At 44.2% G+C, this 23,693-nt stretch overlaps 1 protein-coding gene across 2 annotated transcripts; it reads left to right on the top strand.

Annotated features, from left to right (window-relative positions):
* Positions 1-200: 200 nt before the first annotated feature.
* zbtb7a (zinc finger and BTB domain containing 7a) lies at positions 201-22,928 on the top strand. Of its 2 annotated transcripts, none has more exons than XM_062423563.1 (4): positions 201-341; positions 9,970-10,533; positions 11,728-12,626; positions 14,701-22,928. In XM_062423563.1, the coding sequence occupies exons 2-4, from the start codon at positions 10,048-10,050 to the stop codon at positions 15,137-15,139; spliced, it is 1,824 nt and encodes a 607-aa protein (XP_062279547.1). In that variant the 5' UTR covers positions 201-341; positions 9,970-10,047; the 3' UTR covers positions 15,140-22,928. The 2 variants fall into 2 exon arrangements, with proteins under 2 accessions (XP_062279547.1, XP_062279549.1); XM_062423565.1 differs by lacking the exon at positions 201-341 and adding an exon at positions 736-1,580.
* The last annotated feature ends 765 nt before the right edge of the window (positions 22,929-23,693 follow it).

The raw sequence follows: 23,693 nt of genomic DNA, 5'->3' as shown, positions 1-23,693 counted from the left end.
CTGATTGAGTTTATGACTTTGACAACTGTCCACTTTTGAGCACAAAGAAATTTCCACTTTACTTTTTGCCTCACATAGGGAGGAGGGAGAGGAGACGGAGGGGGAATGCTGTTTCTTTAAGAGAGAGGGAGAGAGAGTGAGTGAGAAAGAGAGAGAGAAAGGGAGGGACCTCTTTGCCCTCCAGAAACCAGGAAGGGAATTGAGTTGATCTGCTGCTGCTTGGTTAGCGCATACGGGGCTTTAAGCTGCACAACAGTGAGAGGGAGTGAGAGAGAGCTCCGGAGAGGAGGAGAGGAGAGGGCTGAGCTAACCCACAACAAGCACCACCACGGCCATCGCAGGTGAGCTAAAGGCACCCTGCCATCCCCCCGCTGTCTGCCCTGGGCCTGTCGACCAGTGGGGAGCAGGGCAGAGGAGGAGAGTAGAGAGGGAGGAATGAGGGAGGGGGACAGAAAGGAGAGCAGGGTGGGGGGGTTGGCCGGAGAGGAGAGGTGGGTCGCAGCAGTAGTCCCTAGTCAAGGTTCCTCTTTTTTAATCCTCCTGAAGTACTTCCTCTGTGCTGCTTTTTACCTCTGGGGAATCTGGAGATAAAGTTTATAGGATGTGTTCAAGGCATTAACTTTTCAGGCAGGTGGAAGCACTTAGAGGAGGAGGAGGAGGAGGAGGAGATGGTGGTGGTGGTGGTGGTGGTGGTGGGGGCTCTAGTGGGAGGGGGGGGGGGGGGGTACTGAAAGAGGGGAAGGAGGAACCAAAAATAATTCTATTGGACAAGGTACGAGCAATATCAACAACTTTTCGGGACAGTGTCAATTGAAATGTTGTGTGCGGGGCAAGTTGTGTGCTCATTGCGTGAGGCATGTTGTAGTGGTATTAGACTGTGTGGAATAGGAGTAAGTCATAATTTAGGTCAGGAGTTTTAAGTGTGCGTGAAATGTCACTCGAGTGTGAGCTGATGAGAGAATCCACCTTGGAAGTTTGGTTATTGCACTGACAGTTGAGGCTGAAATGTTTTCATTTTTTTCATGCGAAGCTTGGCCCGCTTGATGGCTGGTCTGTACTTTAATACCTGGCAGCCTGCTAGCAACATACTGTAGTGTATAATTCAGCCCTCAGTGCTTACGTTAGAACAGGCTTGGAGATAGTGGGGGTGGTATGGGCACAGAAAGCTGGGACACGTAGTCCACAGCGAGGGCTGTAAAACAGGTCAAATGGGGTTTCAGAACTCTATATCCCAGTGTGCCTTGCCCTCGGCCATCCAGGAAAGGGAACAGCCGCCAGCCTATCCCAATGAGGAGGTGTGGTGAGTGAGCAGCTGTCAAGCCAATAAGAGCAGGGGATGCGGAGCTGAGTTGTGGGCTGAAAATAGAGGGGGGTGGGGTGGTAGTGGTGGGTGGGGGGGAGGGTGGGGGGGTAGGTGTCTGTTTGTGAGGGATCAGGCAAGGGCTTGCCTGTATGACTAGGGCCACTCGCGAAGTTTCCTGTCTGGTAAAGCTCTAGCCCTGCCCAGAGACGGAGGCAGCAGAGCTGGCCGGCAGGCAGGGGAGGCAGATAGGGCACGGGAATCATTTTCTGCCTATTTGGTAAGCACTCCAAAGACAGCCACACACACACACACACACACACACACACACACACACACACACACACGTACACATACACATACACACTGTCTTTAGACTGTGACTGAGAGGAGAGGAGAAGCGAGCAGGGGAAATAAATACCGTAGTGTGTTGTGTGTGAAGAAGAGTGAAAGAGATGGGGCTTGATAGAGTTCAGAGTTCCTGACCCACTTGCAGATAGAGAAATGGCAAATAGGTCAGTGCTGAGTGTAAGGTGCTGCACAGAACCCGGCTCGGAGAAAGAGTTTTTCTCTTATAGTTTGTGTTAACTAACTTTTTTTCAGCTAAGCTTATTGTGTCATCAGCGTCGTTTTCATCTCATGAAGGCAAAGTGTGCTTTTAATGTTATCATCTACTGCTGTGATTAAATGGCACTGCTGCTATTATTAGTCGAGTGAAAAGATGAAGACAGTCACACATCCTGTACTGCTGCTTCTTCAGGGGTGTTAAAGTAATTCCACAAAAACCACTGCATCAAATGTTTGCGAGACTGTGGCGGAGCGACCGTGCTGATGGCTGTCAGAGTACAGGTGGTGTGTGGAGTAATAGTTTGTGTGAGAAAACCTCAATAAGTGGCATCTCCTCTCGCTGAAGAGGAGAAAATGTGACATCTTGTGGCAACTGGATATCCTCGGTGGGGTAATCCGCCTCAGCTAAGACTGATAGTAAAATAAAACTTTGTGCACTTGGGAACTTTTCAACTACTCACACCGTGGTTGATCTCACGTCTATTCAGTCCACTCAACCTCCCCTCTTCACCAGCATCTTGCTAAACGCAGATTCTAATCTCGCCTGTCATGTCCCGCTTGCTTGTGGTGTGTGGTTGAAAGACTTCACAGGAACCCTGACTGCATTGCTCGATAACCAGATGCATATTTTTTGGCTTTGCATACTTGTTGAACCCGTTTTTTAAACATGTGGGCACGGAGAGGGTACAAGCAGACATAGTACACGAAGACGCCCAAATGCTGGGAAAGTGCTTGGAATGCTTCTCAGAAAGCAGCGGCAGACGAGGCTTGTTTTTGTTTTTTTTATTCATTCAGTTCAATGTCACAGAAAATATTTGCTAGATAATGCTCTGATGTTACCATGTGTGCCACTTCTTAGGTGCCAATATGGAAGAAAAGTATAGTCCGCTCAAGTAAATTCCAGCAAGAGGTTAAACTAGGACGCCATGTGTGTTTGTGTGCATGAGTGTGTGCTTGTGTGCACACATGCGTGTGCGTGTGTGTTACCAACAATAGATTCCAGGGGAATTGCAGGGGACTTCAGTGGCTGTGGGCAGGTCCAAGACACCACCCATCAATTTGGCGGTGAGGCTGAATACAGTTTGATATTCCTGTATGTTTGTGCCTACACCACGATGGCCTGAAACTAGCAGGTTGAGACAGACTGAGAAGACAGGTTGCGTGATGTCGCCGTGGCAGTTTGAGGCTTTATTTTAGAGTGAAATGTTGGCTGTATACAATACACTGCATGTAACGGTCACTCTGTTTGTTCAAAGTTTTGTTTATGTGGTCAAATGATGCATCGTAGCTCATATGGCTGAATCCAAACTGAGTTGTTGTCTTTTTTTTTTCGACTTCATACCAAACAGCATCATTTCTGTGCTGCTCGTCTCTCTCTGTGTGTGACGCTCTGTGTATAAGTTGTGTATGTTTCTACAGTTTGAACACTTTCATCAGTCTCTTCCTCAGTGAATACAGCTTCACTTCCCCCCTTATGTTTGGTTCCCCTGGTCAGCTGCTCAGTATACCACAGCTTCCAGCCCGGCGAGGCAGACAGACAGACCCCTCTCTGTTGTTTTTCTGTTGTTTGTGCTGAAGTCTAGGGGGAGTAAAGGGGCTTCTTCTGTTCTCTTCTGGGACATTTATTATGTAGAGGCCAACACAACCTGATCAAATTAGAGTGAGAGAGTGAGAAGAGGCTGGGATGTTTTTCAGGATGGGGGTAAAGCCAGACTTTTCACACTATGTTTGGAGATGACGTGTTTTGGTGATTGGTGTTAATATAGAAAATGTAAATTGGTTGAAGGCTGTGGGCTTTTCTCAGCTACTCTTGCTGTTATATTGATAACGAGCAGCGTCCCACAGAGACCACAACCTCCTTTTAATTAAGCAGAAAGGCGGACTGATCAGGAAGAGGATATGTGATCAATCTGACACTGTCTGCATGTTGATTTAGTGGATTGGTGTGGGATGAAACTGGAGAGAAGCTAGGTGGGTTGCATTAAAGGGGTGGTGAGACACAGGAGGGTGGGCGGATCTATGCTGCTTTGCCTCCTCAGCAGTGGAAAGGGGAAGTGGGTGATGTGGTGGGTTCTGTGCAGTGCAGCGTCTGAGACAGAGATGGAGCAATGATGAGATGAGATCGACAGATGAGAGGAAGAGAGAGAGAGAGACGGAGGGAGGGTCAGGCAGTTGGGACAGAGAGATCGAGCAAGCAGAGAGCCGGTCATCTGATAACAGAGCGGGTTCTGTTACACGCCTGCCACAGACTCACAGGAAGTCCTCTTTCCCTGTCGGGCTGCGCATGCACAGAGTGGCGCAGCCTGGACATGTTGGGCCTGCGGACCGACCAACTGGCCAGCTTGGGTTCTGCTGGGCAACGCTGTGCTGGGGCGTAATACTATTTCTAAAGCCATGTGTTAGATTCTGTCACACTTCCTGGTTGGCAGCTTGGCAGTGTCAGAGCATGTTACTCAAGCTAAAAGGAACTCAGAGTGTGGATGTGGTTTTATTACACTGCAGCTTGAGAAAGGCCCCAGTCCCGAAACGTGTGTGTAATCAGACTCATGAGTTAGAAAATTAAATATCCACCAACAGACACATTTATGTCCCACTGTCGTAAAGCGTGTTGTCGTTTATAACGTTTTAACAAACTTAATTAGTCAATGAACAAATTCATTTGAAATGTGGTCACATTGTTTTTTTTCTCTTTATGACGTGACCAGGAAACATCAGAGCAACACAAATGACTTGCATGAAATATTATCAGAATTAAAATCATCAATTTTTGCTGAGAGTGTTACTCAAGTTGTTTTTCTAGGTTGTGTCAGCACTAATTTATTATCATTATTATTATTATTATTATTATTACTATTATTATTATTATCATTATTATTACATCTTTCCGTCTCATTTAAAATTATGGAGGAGGAAATACCAGAAATGCACTGCACTATAAAGCAATGCCAAACACACGACTGACTCCACTTCTTTCTGATACAGCCTCATTCAGAGTCAACAGCAATTAACACATTAGTTTTGCAAACGTTGTAATTCAGTGTTGTCATTATTTTCTGTTTTTCTGGGGGTGTAAACTAGTCTGTGCTACTGCTGGGTCCGATTGATTCAAACAAGCAAGAAAACAAAATACAGTCAAATTTAAAACAACAGTGTGAGAGTTCATACAAGTAGTTAGAGATATATATTTCACTTCTCTGCTATCTTTACTGTCACAGACCTTTTTTATAAGGATATCATAAAACCCCCTGCTAGCTTCCTCAAATTAAACTTTGCCCAACTTGTGGGTGGTTACCTTTACTCTTATTGAAGCAGGTTACGTCAGGTAACTCAGTGAGTTTATCATTGACATCTGAACTGGTTTCTTACACTCAGGAGGTTTGAGTAAACGTGTGAGTTTAACGCCCTGCCTCGCCCACTACCTCTTGACTTGCTTTGTGTCTCTGTTTTGGCAGCGCTTCCTGGTTAGTTTCTAGTGAAAGCTGCCAGGCCTAGACCAGCCCTAGCAACTTCAGTTTTATCAGTCACTTGCCCTCTTCCTGCTTCGCTCCCGACCAATCAGGTTTCCTTCCACTACTGGCAGCAGTGAGTCACTTGGCTGTGGCACTTGATGAAAATCCACTTTTCCTAGGAACTGCCACCCCCTCCCCATTCCGATTATCTTGCAATATCCTCTTGGTCCAACCTTGAACCTTCTTGACCTGAGTGAAGTGATTCCTGTGCAGCAGGGCGGGTTAGGCAGGGCTGTTGCCATAGAAGCCAGCTGAGATAGTCAGTGAAATGAGGACAGGAGAGAGAAGGAGAGGGTTTAAAAAGAAAGGTTGACAGGAGCAAAGGGCCAGCTGAATTCTTTGACTTGCTGACTGATAGCCAGATTTTTTTTATTTCTAAGTTCTGGCTTTGATGTTGTGTTTCTGTTGCACTCGGATCGTAATAGAAACACCTGTTGTGATCAAAATATATGAATCATTCTGTTATCAGCTCCTGCAGCGAAAACAAGCCTTTCACGTAGTAAGAGAGTAAAACTGGAAGTAACATGATAGAATTGTTCTCTTGTAAACGCAATAAGTTAATAACACTTCACAATCAAAGTAACAACTTGCTCTCTATTTCAGTCATAAAAGAGTGGCCCATATGCGCCTCATTAACATTTACGGGTTTTGGGATCAATGATTCAGTTATGTTTCCTCTGATTGCTACCTCTTAAAGTTGGGTGGCTCAGTAGTTTTAAATTGTGGATTATTTTTATGAGGAAAACACATTTTGCATGCCAAAGTTTATGCAGGAAACTGCTTTTGAATAAATGAAAAAGACTAAAAGAGCAGATACTTTAAAATGTAAAGGTTCTTTAAGTGGAAATATTAAGTGAAGCACTTCCTGCAAATATTGATGCTACTTTTTCTTTGATTCTCTTAATTTTTCTAATCTATCGTTCAGCTAAACCTCAAAAGCATGCCGGAGTACTGTCCTTAAAAAGTGCCAGTAAGATATTTATTTCCTTATCTAAGAAACATTTGAGGTCACACAGGGTTAACAGTTTGTTCCATTTGTATTTAGGAATGATTGGTATGTGTCAGCCAAAGACGGAGATACTTTGAGAGTGGAATTTCTGCCTTTCATAGATGATACATATCCGAAAAAAATAAAACCACTACTTACTAAACTGCAACCACGGTCTAATGTCAAAGTGTTTGTCAGTCAATGACAAGCAACTTGGGCGTGACTGCCTCGACATAGATATTGAAAGAACACACACACACACATACACACACACACAGCACAGTTGAAGTAACTGCCTGGCAGGAGACCGTTGTTAGCAGTTTCGTCCCTGAAGCATACTTTTGATATCGGCCCTTGCTGTGTGCAGATATGTGGGAAGGGGTAGAGAAACGTTAAGGATGAGATGGAGGTGATGAGGGCGGGGGTGAAATGGGTGGCTCCTGTGTTTTAAGCAGTTGTTTGACTTGCAAAGCAGGCCTGGGTGCTCACCAACTGGGTACTGAGAGGAGGCCCTTCCCTGGAAGTGGATCACCAGGGGCACGGACGGCTCCTGTGCTGCTTTGTGTTGGGCTGTGGGCCTCGTCACCCACAGGCATGAATTAGTGATAAGGAATGTTTCGAGCCATGAGGAGGCGTCAGGATCAGGTTTGTTGCACTGTGTTTCCTCTTTCTTAGCGCTGTTTGCGGGTTATTCGGGGACAGGTTGCTCCTGCATGCAGAGTAGTCCCTCCATGCTTTGTTGGCACTGACTGTGTGTGTGTGTGTGTGTGTGTGTGTGTGTGTGTGTGTGTGTGTGTGTGTGTGTGTGTGTGTGTGTGTGTGTGTGTGTGTGTGTGTGTGTGTGTGTGTGTGTGTGTGTGTGTGTGTGTGTGTGTGTGTGTTTTATCTCCTCTCAGCTCAGCGTCTTTACCCTACAAAGCCGTGACCCAGGGTCAGCTGTGTATGTACGGGGGATAACGTGTATGCAAGCTTGCAGCAAAGCCTGGTCTAGTACAGGTGCTTTGTGTGTGTGTGCTGGAGAAAAGCAGGTTGGCTCAGGTCTGGATGGGCTCACAGAGATCTATTTCCACCTGTGAAGGACGTGACCGGTGGCCATGTGGTTGCCCTTTCTCTTGCTCTTTCCTCCATCTCCATCTCACTGCTTTCTCTCTCTCTCTCTGTCTCTATTTGTCTTTTCCCTCACCTCCCTCAGCATATTCAGATGAGGGTTAGGATAATAACATTTGCTCGTGCCACGTCTGACGGCCCGTTTTACATCAGAGCTTTGTGAAACACATCAGCCGTGTTTGCGGATGCTTTGTGGTCAGCTGCCTATCAAAACTGAACTGAGTTATGTGAGGTGTACTGTGAAGGGGCAAGAAATGAGGGATCCAACATTTTACCATTAATCAAAGAGACAGTTCTCTGTGACCTGTGTTATTTGAATGTACAAACTATTATTTGAATGTTCTCTTTATCCTAATACTTCGCCAAAATGTAAACAATCATTGACCCATTTAGTATATCATGATACGTTGGAGATTCTTCTCTCCCGCCTGCCCTCCTTAGAGAAAGCTTAACTTAACTCTAACTTGTGAGCAGAGCTGAAGGTGTGGAGACAGATAGGCGGAACAGGTACAGCGTGAAGGAGGAGAGGCAGCCAGGTTAGGCAGGTTTGGTAGTGGGGTGTAGCGTACAAACATACCGAGGGCAGATCTGAAGGAATGTCATTTGAATGCCTCTCTCTCACTCAACCACCCTCCCCACCCACACACACACACACACACACACCTCTCCACCCCCCAATCCCCACCCCCCAGCCTCACCCCCTGCTGGGTCTCCCTGGCAGATGGAGAGTAGGGATTGGAGGGGGGGGGGTGTTATTGATGTCTCTGTGATGTGACTGTATTTGCTCGTGTGAGTGTGTTAATAGAGAAATCGAGGATGGCTTGTTCTGCCGAAACCCCCCTCCCACTGCGCAGGCTTCAGTCGATCGTTTTAATCTCCCCCCACACGTGAGCGAGGGGACAGCCTTTCCTGAAACTTGGCACACAGTAGAGGGTGGGGTAACCAGTTCAGACCGGATTGACAACCTCCCTTTTTAATACTGTTCCCTTGCAGCTTGTTGCGTGTCCTCTTCCTCCTCTTGTGGAGTTTTTCCACAGGGTCTGCTCTGGAAGCCCCCCTCGCTCCCTCCCCCCCTTTCCTCCACCTCCCTGACTCCCCTCCCTGGCTCTCGACTGACACAGAGTGCACAAGCTGCACAGCCCAGCTCCCAGCATGCATTCTGATCCCCACTGCCCTCTGCCTATCTGTCCTCCACGACCTCTTACTTGGTTTCTTAGCACAAGTGCACACACACACACACACACCCGTAGATGTAGGCATTAGAAGGAAACAGTTACCCAGCCACCTGCACATGCACACATATGCAGTATAATACATACACTTCTTCAAATACTCATGCGCCCACTCACGGTGCCTCAGTAGGCAAAATGCCTCGCCATATGCATGCAAAATTGTTTTGAGCCGCTGTTTATTCCATGCCATCAGAAACTAATTTATTCAAGCATTGTCACACTCCCTGTTTCGTAGTATATCTGAATGTAGATTTGCTTCAAAGTTAATTCCAAGTAGTTGTGATGTGCAGCACTGTGGTGGCTTATTTACACTTTCACTCTCACAAGGTTTGAGTAAAAAGGAGAATAAAGTTTGAGGGTTTTTTCTATTATAATTTGTCAGAGCTCCTTACGTGAGCTACTCCTCAAGAAAGTTTACAGCGTTCAACATGTGTGGCAACCTTTGAAGTTTCAGGTTAGGCATGCATTGAGCACAAAATGTTTAATAAGGCCTTTTCAGGTGTAAGAAACACATCATGAAGGATTTTGATATGTATGTTTGTGATATAATAACATTTTAATGGAAACTCTGTCGGTGTGAAAAATTAGTCGAGAAGTTTTTTTCATTGCCAAGATATTAATGAATAAATTTAGCTTGTCAGGGAGAATCATTTTATTTATAGACAGAGTCGGTACACAGTTCACTTGGTCAAAGGTCATAAGTGTACAATAAGAAAAATAATGTACGGCTAAGGTAGTCGGCTATAACAGGTTACACACCAATTGTCAGTATTCATCAACTTCCCATATACTGTAGACTGTAGACGATGTGTTAAAGCTATTTCTTTTTAATGTTGCAGTTTGTTGCCGTTTGTCAGATGTTGCCATCGTTTCATTTGTAAGGCTGATTTTTGACATATTAAATCATTTTTGCAGTCCACTTTCTCTCAGCCTTGGTTTTGCTGATTGCCAAACACATCTTATATCTTATCTTATTTATCTGATTGGCAGCCAACCTAACAAGACCCAACTTCTGTGAAGTGTGTATTTTGTCATGATCCCGCATACATAACATTTTAGTTGTATTTTTTATCTTTGTCCTCCATGAACTTTTGGTTTTGCGTGCACATGTTTGGTTTGGTGTATATTTTTGACAATGGTGAATCATTTAATCGATATTTTTCTTTCTCTCTTGATCCACATAAAGAATGTCATGAACTGATGTGTTTTTCTCCTGTTTGTCTTTCCCCTCCATGTCATCCCTCTATCCAACTCTTCCACCCTCAGACAGGCAGACGGACAGACGGCAGGACGGATACACGGGTAGGGGCTGTGCTAGGCGGCTCGGCGGCAGGCTGGTGGAAGATGTCGTCAGGAGCCGGTGGGAGGGGAGGAAGGCGGCTCAGGGGGATAGCAAGCAGTGGAGGAGGAGGGGGGAGAGGAGGGGCAGGAGAGGCAGAGGAAGGCCCCGTGGGGATCCCTTTCCCCGAGCACAGCGCAGACATCCTGGGCAGCCTGAACAAGCAGCGGCACAGTGGCCTGCTGTGTGACGTGCTGCTGGTCACACAGGACCAGGAGTTCCCAGCTCACCGCTCTGTCCTAGCGTCCTGCAGCTCCTACTTCCACAAGCTCTTCACTTCAGGGGCCACTGCTGACCAACATAGCATCTATAACATCGAGTTTGTGACAGCGGAGGCTCTGGGAGCGTTGCTGGACTTTGCCTACACAGCCACATTGATGCTCAGTCACAGCAGCGTGGCTGACATCCTTGCCGCTGCACGCCTCCTGGAAATCCAACCTGTCCAGGACGTCTGTACACACCTGCTGGACACCAAAGTGCTCTCCCCGCCGGTACAGGACCATTAAATCTAGAAGTGACACACAGCACCAATCAAAGGTCTGAACACACTTTCCCATTTAAGGGAACAGGAGGGTGCGTTCAAACTTCTGACTGATGCTGTATGTTGAAGTCAAATTTAAGCTTTGAGATGAGATTCAATCTGCTCTGTCTTTGTGAGTTAGTGATACAATAAGAAACCCATCGTAAGTGTTGAATGAACACATGGGAAAACACAGATGTGATCTAAAATGCAAAACAGTTCATGTGTGAACTGTTCATGTGTGAACTGTTTTGCATTGAACTAGTCACTCCAAATCTAGTTCTCCTGGTTTTAGTGGTGTGTTCATCATACCATCCGCTTAATTGAGTCGTCAGCATAGTCGAGTTTACATCATGGCCTTTATCAATCTTTGTCACTATGCCAAACACGCCCAAATGCTCTTGGTTAATTCAACACTTACTCGTTGCGAGCCAAAAGAGTGTGTAGAAGGACAGCATGCTCTTTCGCAGACTACAGATGCAGCATATCGCAGCTACACTTCAACATAATCAAGTGTGGCTGTGATATGCTGTGTCTTGCTCTACATCATGTGATAATCACAACAACACTTCACTGTGATGATCACATCACATAGGGCATGTCAGAGACACTCATGGGCTCCTGGGTGTTAACCTGTTACATCCCAGTCTGTAGCGTCACTCGGTCGACATTTGCACATATCTATTGTTACATTTCACACATTTCACAAGTCTACTCCTCTTCACTGCCCATAAAGCCTTCAAGTTGAGTCACTTGACTTTAGATAAAACCTTCAACACTTTTTAGGTGACAGATGACAATACATCTGTGCCCCTTTGTTGTCTTTATACACTCACCAGTTAGCAATGTGATTGTCAAATTAGTTATTATTTGTCACATGCATGGACCCACAGACATACTGAGCCACTGGATACACGTCTAAGATACCCATTAGTGATCTCCTCAGATCTGTATGTCTGTACAGTTGCTGATTGAGGTCTTCTTCGTCAGCCTTCACCGTAGCTAATATGATTTTAGAATGTGATTTTTTTATTTAATGTACTTTTCTCACTATTTTGCTGCTGTACTCGTACCTCCCTCTTTCCCTTTATTTTTTGTGCAAACTTTTACTGACTTTTGATTTCTCTGTCACTCACTTTCATTGTTCCCCATCATGTTTCACTAGGCGGGCAGTGAGCGAAAAGATGAAGATGAAGATGAGGAGGGGAAGGGCAAAGGAGGCAGAGAGCAGGGGAACCGGGTGCGGGCCCGGGAGTACCTGGAGTACTTCCAGAGAGGGGCTCACTGGAGCAGCAGCTGCAGCACGCCAGAGCTCAGGGACCTGCCCACACACCTGCACTTTAACCACGGCAATGGAGGGACCCCCAGCAATGGGGCTCCTGGTGGCCCCGGTGAGTACTACTCCCCCCTGGCCCTCGCCTTGGCCCAAGCCCCTACACAAGAGCCAGAGGAAGAGGACGAGGATGAAGAGGAAGAAGAGGACGGGGAGGCAGTGCAGGGGAATGGAGCAAGCCTTGGGTCATCTTACTATCCTCCATCTCAAAATGGGCACTTCTACCTCCCCCCGGAGTCAAGGCTGGGGCAGGACACAGAAGTGGAGGACAGCAGAGAGGCGATGGCGAGGGATAGGGGTTCAGCCAGTGCCCTCCTGCAGCAGATGATGGACTCCATCGAGAGGCAGAAAGAGCGTGCAACAACCGGGGAGGAACCGGTGGATGGGGACGACCCTGATATGGAATTTTACTTGAATTACTTTAACAGCACGCAGCATGAGGATACATCTTCTGCTGCTGTGACACAGGGAGTGCCACCGCTCTGGTTATCACGGGGCAGTACAGGCCAAGACAGAGTAGGAGGAGGAGGGGAGAGGGGGGTTGGAGAGAGAGGCAGTGGGGGAGGAGGAGGAGGAGGTGGAGGAGAGAGGAAGATGCGCTCTAAGGCCTTCCAGAAGTGCCCCATATGCTCCAAGGTCATTCAAGGAGCAGGCAAGCTACCCCGCCACATCCGAACACACACGGGAGAGAAACCCTATGAATGCGCCATCTGCAAAGTGCGCTTTACCAGGTAAGCCCAATTAATGAAGTGACTACCCCATGTCACATGTACTAATAGTCTTGGACTTGGCACTGTAAACAAAGCACTCTGCAGTGGGATACTTCACAAAGCCAAGAGCAGCAGCATTAGTACTAACCAACTTAGCTTTGCATTAAGGAGGCAGTGCAGTTGGTAAATCTCAATGTTTATGTTGATCATGGACTGACTGAATCCCCCTAATTATTTTTTTTGTCAATGTCACATTGTAGCTAATTGCTTATCAAAATGGCATGCTGAATAATCCAGCTCGGAGGGGGTCATATGGTTATAAAGGTCTCTTTTATTGTGACAGTCTCCAAAGCAAAGTCCTGGAATTTTAACATAGGGGTCCAATAAAAGAAGGCTGCGCCTTGGTAGTGTTATCTAGTGGAGGGTTGCTATAAAGTGCAGTGTCCTGATACAGAGGGGGATTACAGGCCCTGGATGGTGCTCTATGCGCTCCAATGCAGTAATTTGAACTTTTGATCTCTGGTTATGTTGATTATTGCCCACGGCAGAGTAGTTACACCACCCCTCTCTCTGTGTGTCACTCCTTTACCTCTCTAATGAATTCTGCCATGTGCAGCTCCGATAAATGTCTCTTGTCTTCAGCAAGGGACTTGAGTGCACATGGTTCCCCCGTATTTGGGAGTCCTGTCTTTCCTTGAAATCATTCCTTTAATTAATTAATCAGTGGACTTGTGCTGGAAATAGATGCAGTAGGCTAGAAATACCCAGAACCTCTGCTAGCATGGCAGGTAGGGAAGACCAATCTGAATCTGCCTTCTGGCTAAATTCGACCAGCAGTGGGAAGGGGGTATTGTAATCTTAATCCTGTTTGATCAGGGTTAAGAGTGTGCCTCGCACGGTAATAAATCACTCCTGTCCTTTAAATAATTCACCTCTGTCAGTGTGCCACTTTGGTCCAAGGCTTCAGCTTGTGTGTATATGTGTGTGCAAGCATATACATGTTTCTCCTCACTTATGTTTCTTTGTTAATTTTTATAGTTGTAGCATGGCTTGTACAGACTTGTGAGGGTTGCTGTATTTCATTTGTTTGCTTGTATGAAAGCTAATCCACTTAGGTGTGTGTGTGTGTGTGTGTGTGTGTGTGTGTGTGTGTGTGTGTGTGTGTGTGTGTGTGTGTGTGTGTGTGTGTGTGTGTGTGTGTGTGTGTGTGTGTGTGTGTGTGTGTGTGTGTGTGTGTGTGTTTTCAGATGTTCAGAATGGAGTTGTCTTAACTACGTTTGTTTGTTTAGAAGCCCTCTGCCCTGGGCGCAGAAGGGTTATGCGATTTAAGAGGTCAGGAACTTGTGAGATAGTAAGAGCTAAAGAGGGGGGGGGGGGCAAGTATCAGATGAAGGCCAAGGCCACTTAATAAAGGTTATTGGGCAGAATAAAATGTTCCTGGATGTGAGATGACATAAGATTTAGATTGTTGATGAATAAAATAATAAATAAATTATTTGAAAAGTATATGACATAAACTATTCGATTTGTTTTGAAGTCACACCTACCCTTATATACATTTCAATCAAAATGCAACTTGTGGGGATAGGCTGGAACCAGGCTGTAAAACTGATGACTCAACAAGATTTCAGAGCTAGTTTTCAAAATAATTTTGATATTTTTCAGCTTCAGCGGACACAAGTGTATCTTTTCTGTTCACAAAACACAAGCATTTTGGTAACCTGTCAACTGGTGGTGGTGTGGTCCTCAAAGAGAAGTTAACAGAAATTGTAAAAAATGCCAACTGACACAGTGAACGTTGAGCTTTCTTGTCAGGCCACAGTTGCGCTCTTGTGTGCAATTACACAGATAAAGATGTAAAGTTTATGGCTTCTCAGTTGGCTTGGCTGCCGTCACAGAATAATCCTGTTGGAGCACTTCCAAAATGACGACTGTTTAAAACCAGCATGTTTAGCTGACCATTGTACATGTCAGAATGAATAACATGTTTGATTACATATTTTGTACTTAATGTATGTGAGCTGATCCTCTTAAATGTTTTTGTGTGTGCGTGTGTGTATTCTGATGTGATCTTGTTTATTTTTCTCCCTCACAGGCAGGACAAGCTCAAGGTTCATATGCGGAAGCATACAGGAGAGAAGCCTTACCTTTGTACGCAATGTGGAGCTGCCTTTGCTCACAACTACGACCTGAAGAACCATATGCGTGTTCACACAGGCCTGCGCCCCTACCAGTGTTCCAGCTGCTTTAAGACTTTCGTGCGCTCAGATCATCTGCATCGCCACCTCAAGAAGGACGGCTGCAACGGCATCCCCTCTCGTCGAGGCAGGAAGCCTCGAGTGCGAGAGCCTGGACTCCTCGAGGCTGCCCCGCTAGGCCTGCTGAGCCCCGGCTCCGACACTGGCCCTGGGCCTCGTAACATCAGGGGACGGCGGCGCTCAGAGGCAACCTCAGCTGCAGAGGTGGAGGTGGATGCTGGAGCCCATGCACACAGTCCTCAGCTGCAGGAGTTGGCAGGAGAGGCAGGGCCCTGAGACTGCAGGGGTGACAAGTACACTGCTGGACACCGTAGTCACTCTGCGTCGCCTGTGAGACAGGCCAGTGAACAGAGAGGAGAAAAGGCAAACTTAAAAAAAAACAAAAACAAAACAACTAACTATTCCTCTATAAACCAAATCAGGGTGTCACAAAAATCTAATCTTTATATTTCTTTCTCCTTTTACTTTAGGAAATGGAGTAGACTTGCAAGCACTTGAGTCTGTTTATCTGTTAAAGAGCAAAGAACGCTTCAAATCATGCACCCATGATGTCCACTTTCTGGGCCATTTCTTTCTTTGTAATAGTAGGAGTTTTATACATTGGCATATGTGCTTAGGCAAATGTATAATAGATACAAAGAAACTCTGAGCAACTATGCAGTTGATTTAGATTTTTATTGGTTTTGTCCTCACAGCCTTCAAGCTCTAAGCAAGGTGTCTGTCAAGCACCTTCTGGCTGCTGTACGGGTGAAGCGAGGACAAATCCTCCCAGTGAAAAACTACTCTTTTTCTATTCTTTTGCAGGTCTGAAATGTACAGTTACCATAGAAACAACATTGCCACAATACGGCATATGCAAGGAAAACTCACCACAATTTTGATGCAACAGTTTTTCTCTCTAAATGTTCCAGAAAGAATCAGACAAGGGTTTGATTGAAGTGTTACTTACTCTATAAAATGCATTCTAAGAATTTATGGTTTGTCTTATTGAAAAACAAATTTATGTTGAGTCGAATCCACGTTAATGGGGGCTCGTCAGTTGCAGGACTAGGGAATATGAGGGGTGGAGGGTTTGTGTTTTTAAAGCACTACCATTGTCAATGTATTGTTGGCTTGACTACGTTGCCTCTTATCCCTCACGACCCTGCAATTTCAGCGTTTCTATTTTCCCTTTTGATTTGTCTTAATTATTTTTTTGTCGTCGTTCCTTTTTGAGTCGACTGCTTCGGGTACTTGACACTTTATAATTGTATACATGTATATACAGCAGGTGGTGATATGACATTGGTCCCCTCTTAATGCTGAGGTGTACTTACCCATTGGGATTTTCCTCTTAGGCTTGATGTCATATTTCTCACAGAGTGAAGCTTGTGGGTGAACGAAAACAAACTGTATGAATGTGCGATGAAAGAAAGCCCATTTGTCCTAAACTTAACACTTGACATGTATAGTTCCTGCCCAAAGGATGAGGAGGTTGATTGAATGAATGTGCTTAACTTTGTGCAGTTTTTTTTCGGAATCTGTCCTTGTGTGACAAGGCGCGGGTAGCATTTAACCAACCGCAGGTTAAAGGAATGGCAGGGAGCCCAAATGAGAGAGTGACAAAGAGTACGAAGAAGAGATAGAAGAGCACCTTTTTTATCCTATGTTTGCACAGCTTTACTAAAGATATCCAACAGAGCGAGAGAGAGGTATATTTAAAGGAAGTGGGCTGGTGTTGGGAAGGGAGTGAGAGGAGGTGTATGTATCATGCTTATTCCAATCCTTTTGCCCTAGGGACCACACAACCGTGAGGCAACCTGTATGATGAAGAGAGCAATAAATACCTGTCCAAGTTGGGAGGCCAAATAGGAGCGCAGCTGCAGCTGGTTGATGGGGGAGGGGAACAAGGGAAGGGGTGGGGGATCTCACAATGTCTGTTGCATTCCAAAAAATAATCTCCCCCAGCTCAGCCACGTTTCCAGGCAGGAGGGGATCAAATCGGGCCTTTTCTCTCCCTCCCTCTCTCTCCCTCTGTAGTCCTCTAATGCCCCCGAACCAGCCTGGAGGGGATATTATTATATTAGAGCCTAGTGTTACTGTGGGTAGGACGCCTGGTGCTGGCAGTTTAGTGTGCAAGTGTGTTTACATGTACGTGTGTTGTTGTGCATGTGTGTGCGTGGCAGCCAGGGTCCCTCTGGCCACATCATCACTGTGTGAGTCAGCCACAGCCTGTTCAAACATGCACCCTGAGCTGCCAGCCCCAATGCACTTTCTCCGTCTCTCATACACAGTCATGCACACGCTCACACTCACTGGGTCCAGGTATCCTGTGGAGAAGTAGAGAACACCATAGCTGACATATCTGTCTGAATATTGTCTGTGACTCCATTCATCTGGATTTGTTAGTCTTAAAAATATCCAAGTTGTATGTTATTGTACTCCACATCCAATGTCATTTTCCAAACTAGCACATTGAGCCTTTGAGTCAAGAAGAGAACATACATGGGATCGAGTCCCCCCTACCCACCCCCCCACCCCCCACACCAATAATGTCTGCAGTAGTGCTGTAGTTTAACTATCAGTCCTTTACACCTTAATTGGAAAGAGGCAGGTTATAAATGCACTTTCTTACTGAGGAGGGCACTTTTGTCAACGAAACGGGTACTTTGAAACAAACCAGTTGCAAATGAGATCATTCCTTTCTTCTGTCCATGGTTGTGAAGTTGTGCTCCTTCATTGGTTTTGTTCAGGTTTTGATGACAAGCTGCCAAAAAAAATTAAATAAAAATCAAACCAGAAATATATGAGGTCAGGTCTCTAAAAGAGAAGCCAGGTTCCGATACAAAAATGTTTTGTGACGTTAAAAAAAAATTAAATTAATTAATGTAACTGATTGCACTTGAAGTTAGTTGTTAAAAGAAATCTAGTTTGTATGTCTTAATGTAAAGTAAGGGGATGGAAGGAGGAGGCACACTAAGAAGAAAGGGCACTTTGTGTGTATGTAGGCACGCTTTCTTTATTTTTTGCGTGCATGTGCACAAGCATGCGTTGCTGGCTGGCAGACTGGAGGGTCTCAGGACAAGCTTGGATAAACAAACTTTGTGTCTACCCCATCTGTTCCCCAGCTACTCTCATAACTACATGTGTTCTCTGAGGAAACCACAGTGATAATAGGTTCACGGTACCACAGAAGCAAAAATACCATATTGTAAAACAACTCACTGGACAGTTGCTTGTTTACTTCATAGCTCTCTTGGTGCAGATTTGCAGAACTCTTTGGTTACCCTTGTCGGTCATTGTCAGGGGTTGGTCTTGGTCTTGGTCTTAAGAGTTTGAGCTTCTATTTTTGCTTCTCCGTTATGGTAAAGATTGGTTTATTATTGCACAGTTTGACTCCCACACACAGACCAATGTAAGCTGATGTCTTCGTGGTTTGTGATCTTTTACGTATAGTGGTACTCGGTATGGACTGCTTACACTAAACCAATTTTGTCTTGATGTGGCAGAATTTTTACATAACCTGTCGAGACCTGTGAGCCATATAAACATATGTGTCTTTGGACCTTAATATTCCCCCAGAAGTCTTATGTTGTTTGTTGTTTAACCAAAGCTTTTTGCCCCCAATATTATTCTGCTGTAGACTAGAAATATTGAAAGTATGTGTATAATTTATCCAAAATGGTCCTCCCTGACTTAAGCCACACACAGATGCCCTCTTCCTGAATACATATGCAGAAATGTGTGTGAAATGATACAGATTTTTTTACTTGAGTTTGCTTTCTCTCGCTCTTTGTATTCTTGTGGACAATTGAATCAGAGGTTTAAGGATGTATAGTTTTTTTTCGGTCTGTCTACACTCATTTTTCTTGAAATTTGATGTGCTACGGCTATTTTTATTTTCTAACAATTTATTTTACATGGCTGTATGTGTGTGTGTGTGTGTGTGTGTGTGTGTATGCTTGTATGCTTGTGTGTGCGTGAGGGTTGGGGTCATGTTTTTGGGTTGCTGTGCCAGGGGGGTGGGGTAAATGGGTGCTTGGGTGGGGTTATGGATGTAAAGCCTGATAGCACTGGAAATGGTGCTTTAGCTGAGAGAGCAAAAGTTTGCACTAATGTTAAATGTCCTTGTCCTGCTTATGGGAGAAGGGCAGGAGACCTCAGAAAGGCCTGCGAGTTTCCATGAGCACAGAGCAGTATGGTAAATACTCAATGGTCTCATAAAGAGTCCATCCAACCCCTCCATAGAAATAATCATGTACAGTATAATAAGAGATATACATACGTCCAACATCAACAAATACCAAAGGAGAAAAAATGACTTGCAAGTCATTGGACATTTTAAGCTACCAATCTAATGTTGGATTCATAGAGATATATTGTTAAATCCGGACGCTCTTGAAAAGAGATTCTGGATGTAACTTTTGATGTAAAGTAGAAATGGTGTGATAACAGCAAATCATGTGTGCTCTTCATTTTGAGAAATATTCCAAATATACAAGATTGTAGGCATTTAGAAAGTAGCAAGGCCTCTCCGAAAACATTCGAGACATTTGAGCTGGCTGACATGTACAGTGTGCAGGTGCCAGAGATATGGAATCAAATTCAGAGATGTTTCTTTTTGTCACCAATTGTCTCATGTTCAGTCCGCTGATTAATAATTAATCTTGAAAAATAATGTTATTTTTAAACACTGTTATTTTGATCTTTGCTGAATTGGATGATTTCAGTGAACTGTCTGAAAAGGTTAAGCTGAATTGAAATGTTCTCTAACTGTGACTCTGTGGCCGTGTCCGAGCAGCACTAAGCTTGTTGATTTTATGTTTCCAGACAGTAGTATTGTGTAGTGTGGAGCTGAGGCTCACTCCCACCAGATGGGCCTTAAGTGGACAGGGATAGACAAAACTCACACCTTCTCCTTTTATTGTAAACACTTTTTTTCTGCCCATATTTTTTACACCAAATTGTGAAAGCTGATTGGCTTCATAATTAACCATTTTGCTGTTAAAGCTTTACTTGAATTAATTTATAATAATGTCTCTGCATTTGTCACTAGTTCAGCGCTGTGTCTCTATGGTTCCACAACTGGTGTGTCCCCAGCCTCAGCCCCAGACCAAGGTTACTCTGACACAGGCTACACTGAGACAGTCACTGAACTTCATTGCATTGAGTTTTTCCCAAATTGACCTTGATGTGGGGTTTTTTTTCCTATGCTGTTATCAAAGATTTTTTGGTGAATATATCTGAGAAGGCCATAAAACAAAGATGACCAACAACTATGATAACAATGATAACTATAAATAATCAAACGAAGCAGGACGGGGTGACTGTTATTTTGGCGATTCATGGCAACAGAAGGGGGACTATTTGCTTTGCTTCGTCATTTCGCTGCACAACTGATTTTTTTGTGTTTTCTATCAGGCTCTTGATGCATAGCAAGCTGAGCGCAGCATATGCAGTACAGCTCTATGCGCAGCGTGGCTCTGGCACTTACACAGACAGCCCAGGGTCCTTCAGAGAGGCAGGCTGCTCTCAGCCAAGTGGGGACAGTTTGCACTTGGAGTCTTTCTCTGTCTCTGGGGTTGCAAAGGTTGACAAACAGAGAGGAGGATTAAATATAAGTGGTAGGGGAAGGCAGGATGTATGCATGCTGTAGTGTTTTCAGGGATGAGGTGAGAAAGCCCAGGTGTGGACTATTTGCTGAGCGATTGTTCAGTGTTGGTCCTCCAAACTGGTAGGAATTGCACGCCCACAACATGATAAGAATTGTAATACAAAGGAGGTCACCACAGATTTTACACTGGGGAACTGCAACAAGGACAATGTTGCTGATCTCTTTTGTCTCTATGTAAGTACTTCTCAGGTGGAAAATACACTGCTATGCATTGGGTTTCAATGTCTGCTCAGTTTATGGTATGTCTGATCACCTTCTGAATTACTTCTCTGTCTTTACCTTTCTTGTTCATACCAATATTTAACATAATAGTTCCCGGAAAGATAAAAGCAGGAACAGTTCCCTCACTGTAAAGGGGCTGTGACCAGCCTATTTCTCCATCTAATATTGATCCGGTGAATTGTTTGTTGGAGGGAAGGAAGCCACTGGAGATTCAGTCTTATTAGTCAGACTGTAACATGTTTGAAAGGAGATGGGGTTGGAAAAGCACGGGTGTGTATGTGTGTGTGTGGGGGGGTGTGTATGTTCTCTTACTTTGTTCTCCCATCACTCTCCCTCTCTCCAGACAGAGTTAGTCTACGTCTTTGCTGCCGACTGGCCTTTGATCAAAGATCACACACCCTCAGCAGGGGAATCGACAGGAGAGAAAGGAGGGAGAGGGGATTGAATGAGGTATGGAGGAAGAGACAGTTTCAGTTTTGCAGTCATCCAAACAATTTTTGGATAAATTCCATAACTTCATACTGTGATTCCCACTTTAGAGGTTTTGGTTGGTGTAAAGGATGTAAGTTGGAGACGGCAGGAGGAAATGGTCAACACTTTGTAGTTGGCTGTTTCACCCAGTCTTGCCTTCCCTCGCTATCCATCTACTGTTTGACAGACATAGTTCAAAAAGCCCCCGGTGTATCGCTATCCAACTGCCTTTTTTCAGCTTCTGCGATTGTAACAAAAGCACTTTGCGAAAGGCCATCCTGAATTGTGTGTGCTTTTATTTTATGGTTATCACTATTGTTATTATTTTGTTGTTCCTGTTGATGTTTTTTTTTTTTCTTTAAGAGCAAATGATTATTTAAATGCAAAAAAACAATATGACGAAAAAGGAAAAAAAAAGAAAAAAAACTTGAATTCTCGGTATGTGGATTGATGGTGGTTCGAGCTACTGTCTCATCTGGACATAAACAAACACATCTCTGCTATACTACCGCCATACCTGTTATATGCAGCTTATTGCATAATCACACAATGGCAGGGGGGGATACAGGACGGATCTCCCCCTACCTGCTCTCCGCTTACTGTCTCAGATCTTGTTGGGAGAAAGGTCATTTTGATCTCATTTTGGGAGACTCCTTTTCTTGAAAAGAAAACTGTATAACAGTTGCAAAGCTTTCTGAGAAGGCTAGCTGTGCTGAATGTTAAACACACAGTGTTGTATCCACTGCAGAATCTCTGTGTCTGCAATAACACCCTGTCTGTGTAGTAAAAGGCTGGATCTGGTATCCATATAGAGTTTAAATGATTATGAAAGACGGATGAAATGGCCGAATGACCATCATGCACTTTTGCAAATCAGTACAGAATTTCTTTGGCCTTAACATCTATGTCAAATCAAGATTACTGCAGTAGAGTGGGAAGAAGAACATTGATCATAATATACATAAAATAAATCCATAGTTAAGTAAATGGTTTAACTTGGGAGAGAGAAATAGGCTACTATTTATAATAGGTTGATTCGTAACTGTGATTATTATGATAATCCTTTAGGGAGATTGAAACTTTTCTGATGTATATTTTAAAGAGGCAGAATATTTCCCAACACTCAAATGTGGACATGTAATTGTAAATGCACGCTGAGTCACATGAGGCAGAAAACAGCTGTTGCACTTCTGTGTCTGTCTGTGTGTGTAATAAAACTTTATCCTTGTTGCACAACTCACCACACCCAGTCTGTCTGTCCTAAAGGCAGAGTACCTGCTTTAACATCCACTAAATTTGGTCAGAAAGTGCAACGCCATTGAACGTTTTGACCTGCAGAGTGCAGCAGCTGTTTTCCTCCCTGTGTGATTTGAATGTGGATTTACCTTCTTTTTTTTCTTAAAAAAAAAAAAAAAAAAAACCTTTCTCTCCACATAAGGTTACTTCTTAGCGTAGCAGTCTGTCAGTCCATATCTGTTGGAAGCTGCAGGGGGGTTGGGGGAGGGGGTGAGAATATTGGTGATTTTTGGAGAATTTGCACTTTTTGGCGACGAAAAGAAATTGTATTGTATATGAGACCACTAAATCCACACAGTCTAAACCATATAATTCCATTTTGTGTCTTTTTTTGTTCTGTTCTTCTTTTTTTAATATATCCAAAAATGTCTGGCATCTGGTTGTCTGGTTTAAAGAATATAAAATCTTTCTATTAAAAACAATGGTTGCAAAGTTTGGCGTGGATCATTTTGTCTCTTATTCTATATAATTCTGTTTGGCAGAAAAGTCAAAACTATTGTTAGTAGCAGTAGCATAAGTAGTTTCTATAATTTAACAATCCATAACAATAATATTTTTATTTGTAATTATAGGAGTCAGTCAAAATAACAAACCTTTTCCATGATAGTTAAATCAATTCCTGTCAGTCAAATTTCAACAAAAATCAATTAGTAGTTTCATTAAATTATTTAATCCTATATAATAACACATTTATTGTATGGGATTAGGTAATATTGAGGTGTTTATGTTATATTTATCCTCATGTACTGTCCATAATGCATAATGTGACTTAACACAAGTCTCTACATCAACCATAAGGTGGCAGTATTATCACTGTTATGAGTATTTCAGGAGGCAGTGATCCATATGGTGCTTCTCTCTCTCTCTCTCTCTCTCTCTCTCTCTCTCTCTCTCTCTCTCTCTCTCTCTCTCTCTCTCTCTCTCTCTCTCTCTCTCTCTCTCTCTCTCTCTCTCTCTCTCTCTCTCTCTCTCTCTCTCTCTCTCTCTCTCGACAGCACAGATCAAGTTAGTGTCTACTTTTGTCTAAATGTGAACATACGTGCAGCTGTGCTCACTATGATGCAAACCTCAAAAAAAAAAAGCATCCACTGTATTTAACTAATCTGTCCAAACGATATTTACTCATAGACGCTTCTGCCATATTGAGGTCTTGTATGAGGATGCATCTATGGAGGATAGGACACTTAT

This window comes from Scomber scombrus, chromosome 8 (assembly GCF_963691925.1).
Source record: "Scomber scombrus chromosome 8, fScoSco1.1, whole genome shotgun sequence".
NCBI lineage: Eukaryota > Metazoa > Chordata > Actinopteri > Scombriformes > Scombridae > Scomber > Scomber scombrus.
This window is presented reverse-complemented; position numbering and strand designations above follow the sequence as displayed.